Source organism: Herpailurus yagouaroundi, unplaced genomic scaffold (genome assembly GCF_014898765.1).
Source record: "Herpailurus yagouaroundi ecotype Mexico unplaced genomic scaffold, PumYag 67674, whole genome shotgun sequence".
In the NCBI taxonomy this organism is placed as follows: domain Eukaryota; kingdom Metazoa; phylum Chordata; class Mammalia; order Carnivora; family Felidae; genus Herpailurus; species Herpailurus yagouaroundi.
The window spans coordinates 1-5,521 of record NW_024420474.1 but is presented as its reverse complement, the minus strand read 5'-3'; the positions used below and the strand labels follow the sequence as shown (position 1 = coordinate 5,521).

The following is a 5,521-nucleotide window of genomic DNA, read 5'->3' as shown; positions in this document are numbered from 1 at the left end:
TGGGTGATGGGCACTGAGGAGGGCACTTGTTGGGATGAGCACTGGATGTTGTATGTAAGTCAGTTTGACAATAAATTACATAAAAAAAAAAAAGGTGGGTCAGCAGTAGGGGGGGGGGGCAGTGAAATATGGGTCTCATAGAAAAAGTGCAAATGGCAAGAGACTCATCTTCAGAGTAAAAGAGGTTTTTGTTCGTTTGTGTGTTTAAGCAATCAAAGAAAACACCAAGGTGGGGGAAGCAAGCCATAACCCATAATCCAGAAGGCAAAGCTCTGTCTCCTCCATGAGACGCCATCAGCAGAAAGGTTGGGGGTATGTGGGGCTATTTTTATACTTCCAGTGAATCCTGGCAGAAAACTACTTATAAATATGCTCAAACAGCTCTTGGGTGGTCGTGCTTTTGTCATGGAAGGCGGCAGACATTTTTTGGACCCAGGGTGGGATGTTGGAAACAGATGGCTTTGATTATTGGGAATCCATTCAACAAAATAATTGCTATTTTTACTTTGTATATTAAACATCTGCTCAAACAGCTCCTCTTGGATACAAGGCATGGATGTGATGTGTTTAAGGTCGGGGTGGGGGGGGTGCGTATCAACAGCTAGGGAAAGGGTCACAGCCTGGAAGGAAGAGAAAGAAGGAGCTGGGGGTCAAGAAGACCCCACACAGGGATGCCCCGAGGGTCTCAGCAATGAGCCCTGAGCTTGTGGACAATCAGACCCAGGAATCAAAGCCTGCCTCCCCTGCTTGCCCAGTGACAGGCACCTGAGATACCGCCAGGGTGGGCAGCTGGTGAAGAAGGGAGGCAGCTCCCCAAGATGGACTCCCTTGTCTACCTGCTTCCTGACTCCGGGGAGAGAGCTGGAGACACCCAGTATGACTCAAGACAAGGAGCCAGGGCCCAGGCTATGCGTACATGGAAAGTGGGGAAACTGATGTCCAGAGGGAAAAAGTGACTGGCTAGAGTCACCCAACGGAGCAGGACCAGACTGTGAGTGCTGGACTCCTGAGTCCCCCAGAGGTGAGAGTCGTGCTGGGTCTGAACCAGGGTGGGGAGGACTCTGGGTCCTGACTCTCCCTGGAGTAAGGCAGAAGTCGGCTGCTGTCCGGGGAGAGGGGTGAGTGGGGGAAAGCGGAGGTGGGAAGACAGCAGACAAAGAGAGGAGGGAGAGGGAGGAGGGGCGTGGAGAGGAGACAGGAAGCTGGAGGGGCCAGAAAGACAGCCTGTGTTTAATTGGGAGTTGGGAGGGGCGGGCAATCCTGCTTTTTTTAGGCTACTGAGAGATTTTCAGGGTCTGCTTGACAGGACACTGGTGAGGGGGGTGGCATGTGATGAGGATCCCAGGGCACCCCGTCATGAGCTGGAGTGGGAGTTAAGGTATTGCTAAATAACACTCTAGATTCTAATCTAGAGCAGCCATCCTCCCAGCCACACTCAGAGCTGGGCAGACCCAAGTTTTGCAGGTAGAACCTTGAGGCTTTGACAGTATGGGGGGGCTCCCTTTAAAAAATAAAACATTTGGGGTGCCTGGGTGGCTCAGTAGGTTGAGTGGCCAACTTCGGCTCAGGTCATGATCTCACGGTTCATGGGTTCAAGCCCCACGTCGGGCTTTGTGCCGACAGCACGGAGCCTGCTTTGGGTTCTCTGACTCCCTCTCTCTCTCTCTCTCTCTGCTCCTCCGCTGCTCACATTCTCTCTCTCTCAAAAATAAATGAACGTTAAAAAAAAGAAGAAGGGGGGAGACCGGAGATCTTGCAACTGGAGCAGCATGGCCAAGCCTTGCGGGGTGCGCCTGAGTGGGGAAGCCCGCAAACAGGTGGGTATCTTCAGGCAAAATCTTTTTCAGGAAGCAGAGGAATTCCTCTGCAGATTCTTGCCACAGAAAATCATATACCTGAATCAACTCTTGCAAGAGGACTCCCTCAATGTGGCTGACCCGACCTCTCTCCGGGCCCCACTAGACATCCCCATCCCAGACCCCCCACCCAAGGATGATGAGATGGAAACAGATAAGCAGGAGAAGAAAGAAGTCCCTAAGTGTGGCTTTCTCCCTGGAAATGAGAAGGTTCCTTCCCTACTTGCCCTGGTTAAGCCAGAAGTGTGGACTCTCAAAGAAAAATGCATTCTGGTGATCACATGGATCCAGCACCTGATCCCCAAGATTGAGAGGATGGAAATGACTTTGGGGTGGCAATCCAGGAGAAGGTGCTGGAGAGGGTGAATGCAGTCAAGACTAAAGTGGAAGCCTTCCAAACAACCATTTCCAAGTACTTCTCAGAACGCAGGGATGCTGTGGCCAAGGCCTCTAAGGAGACTCATGTCATGGATTACCGGGCCCTGGTACGTGACCGAGATGAGGCAGCCTATGGGGAGCTCAGGGCCATGGTGCTGGACCTGAGGGCCTTCTACGCTGAGCTTTATCATATCATCTGCAGCAACCTAGAGAAAATTATCAACCCAAAGGGTGAAGAGAAGCCATCTATGTACTGAGCCCAGGGCCAGAAGGGAAATAAATGACCTATGCTTTGTGTGGGGGGGAAAAAAAAAAAAAAAAAGGAAGAAAGGAAGAAAGAGAAAACATTGGGGCACCTGGATGGCTCAGGTTATGATCTCAAGATTTGTGGGTTCGAGCCCCATGTCAGGCTCCACACTAACAGTGCAGAGCCTGCTTGGGACTCTCTGTGTCCCTCTCTCTCTGTCCCTCCCCTGCTCGCTGTCCTCTCTCTCTGTCTCTCTCTCTCTCTCTCTCAAAATAAATAAACTAAAGATAAAAAAGGTAGAGAAAACGCAATTACAAAAAACAAAATTAGGCATGGGGCTTTGGAAGGGGCCTCTACCTCTGCTCAGCGCCTTCTCTGGTTTCTTCTCTCTCATCCTTTGTAAACCAAGGCCCACCACTCCCAGAGGGGGAGGTGGGAGCAGGTGATGTCAAGAGCATGGACTTGGAGGTCAGACAAACCTGGGCTGGAATTCTGGCTAAGCCACTTCCTGCGTGAGCCAGGCAAGTCACTTCAGTCTTGAGACCTCAGTTTTCTCATCTGTAAAATGGGCAGGATAATATTTGCCTCCTCAGAACCACTGTCAAAATAAAATAAAAGAGGAACACGTAGAGCGCTTGGCACAGTGCCTACCATGTCACAAGCACTTAATAAATGGCATGCCTGATATGGCGTAAGCATTTGGTTTATGATTATAATAATCACCCAAAATGATTCAGTTTCACTTCAACTGGCACTTCTTCTAGGAAGTCCTCTGTCAAAAATTGAAGTATAGCATACATCCAGCAAGTACATGATTCAGTGTACAGCCCGGTGAATTTTTCCATAAAAATGCCCCCAAGTTATCACCACCCAGATCAAGACACAGAGCGTTAGGGCACCTGGCTGGCTCAGTCAGGGGAACGTGTGACTCTTGATCTTGGGGTTGTGAGTTCAAGCCGCACATGTGGAACGGAGTTTACTTAAAATTAAAAATTAAAAAAAAAAGGGGCACCTGGGTGGTTCAGTTGGTTGAGCATCCGACTTCAGCTCAGGTCATGATCTCACAGTCCGTGAGTTCGAGCCCTGCATCGGGCTCTGCGTGACAGCTCAGAGCCTGATGCCTGCTTCGGATTCTGTGTCTCCCTCTCTCTCTGCCCCTCCCCTGCTCATGCTCTGACTCTCTCTGTCTGAAAAATAAGTAAAAACATTAAAAAATTTTTTTTAAAAAGACAGAGCCTCAGGAGTCCCTCATCTCTCTTCCCAGGGAGTATCCTTGCCTTCCATCCCCATGAGAAATTCATTAACCTGAGCTCTACCATCATAGATTAGACTGTTCTTGAAGCTTTATATGCATGGACTCATAGCGTATCCTTCTGTGTCTGGCTCAAAGAAGTTCCGAACTATGTGGTTAAGAGTTCAGGCTTCAGGCTCAGTCACGCCTGGTTCAAATCCTGGTTCAGCCAAGCCTTTGCTATGTGCCTCAGGCTGTGCTAGGTCTCAGTGTCTGCATCCGTGAAATGCACGTAAGTCATCATACCTACCTGATAGAATTTTGAGGGAGATTAAATGAGATATTGTGCTTGAAGCATTTGGCAGCCAAGGGTGCCCGAGAAGTGGCAGGGGCTGTTTTTATTCATCTCAGTGTCCGTCCCCAGGAGAGTCCCAGAGACTCCATGGCTCTGACCTGAACTATTGCCCTAGTCTCCCTTGGTGCCTTCAACTCCGACCCAGCCTGCTCTTAGCTGCTAAGTGGGCCGGGCCAACACGGCCACAGGTGGGTCACTGGGCGCCCCCACTTTCCCACGTGAACTCCAGCTCAGCCTTGAAGTCTCAACTTTGCCTTTCCCAGGAGTCCTTTCCAAATCCCTGGCTGGACTGGGTGCCCCTCTGCAGGCCTCCCTGGCTCCCCATTCCTGCCCTGGCAGAGTACTCGGCGCTGCATTTTGTCACCCCGGAGTGCTCAGCGCCTGGCAGAGTGCCCAGCACACCACAGGCACCTGATGCATATTTCTTCAATGTTAAATGGATAAATAAATAAATAAATGTCTCTCCCATATTTGAAAACCTTCCATGGGTCTCATGGAGAGAGAAATGAAGTCCAAACCACAGAGTACTGTATTCTACGGTCCCTCCTCACCACATGGCGTGGTTTGGATCCTTTCTCTTGTTGGCTGTGAGAGCTCGGACGAACGGCTTGGTTTCCTCATCTGTAAAATGGGGATGATAATAGTAAATAACTCACAGGTGACCATTAGGGTTCAATGAATTGATAAATGTGAAGAGCTTGGAATAGTGATTGACCTATATAGTATGTCCCACATATGCTAGTTGTTGTCCTCATCCTCTTATTCCCCCTCCTGTTCTCCCTCCTCCCCCTCCTCCCTCCCCCCCTCCTCAACACTATTCTGCTGGGGGAGGGGTAGCCACCTGGCTATGCAGGGTGAGGGAGGGGACCTGGTGGCAGGACTGCTCCTTTTCTTTACCAGTCCTCATTTTCAGCCCCGTCCCTCACTCCTACCTTTGGAAGGACGTGGTACCAATGAATCCTGAGCCGCTCCAAGGTCCTGTGGTTGAGTCCGCTGGTCTCTTTTTGAAGATTCATGTTTCCACTTCCTCTTTTCTCCGCAGTCATGACTTACGTGCTGTTCATCTTCCAGACTTTTGTCGCTCATCTCCCATTCCCTCCTTTTTCTGTTCTTTGTGTCCTTGTGGATTTTAACTTCTTATAATTCCCCTGCTATTTCTTTAGCGGGGTTTCAGGAGGAAAAGGAGTCCTCTATATAACCGGATCTATTTTTCTATAAACAAACAAAATTCTGAAACAAAACATTAACTGTTTATTCTTGGGGAAGGGGCACATGGGAATTTGCTTTATTAGTTTTCTGTGTTTTTAAAATGTTTTGTTTAAGGGGCGCCTGGGTGGCGCAGTTGGTTAAGCGTCCGACTTCAGCCAGGTCACGATCTCGCGGTCCGTGAGTTCGAGCCCCGCGTCAGGCTCTGGGCTGATTCAGGCTCAGAGCCTGGAGCCTGTTTCCGATTC

The 5,521-nt window shown here is 49.8% G+C and overlaps 1 protein-coding gene and 1 long non-coding RNA gene across 2 annotated transcripts; one reads left to right on the top strand and one right to left on the bottom strand.

Moving 5' to 3' along the window:
* Window positions 1–1,694: 1,694 nt before the first annotated feature.
* LOC121025518 (proteasome activator complex subunit 2-like) lies at window positions 1,695–2,534 on the top strand. The gene is given in 2 exon segments (XM_040468057.1): window positions 1,695–2,165; window positions 2,168–2,534. Coding segments are annotated over 2 exon segments (777 nt in total). The 5' UTR covers window positions 1,695–1,712; the 3' UTR covers window positions 2,492–2,534.
* Window positions 2,535–2,729: 195 nt separating this feature from the next.
* LOC121025519 (uncharacterized) lies at window positions 2,730–5,406 on the bottom strand. The gene is made up of 3 exons (XR_005788086.1): window positions 5,000–5,406; window positions 4,619–4,688; window positions 2,730–3,079 (listed from the first exon to the last, which is right to left on the bottom strand). It is a non-coding gene; the product is annotated as an uncharacterized LOC121025519 (long non-coding RNA).
* Window positions 5,407–5,521: the final 115 nt, after the last annotated feature.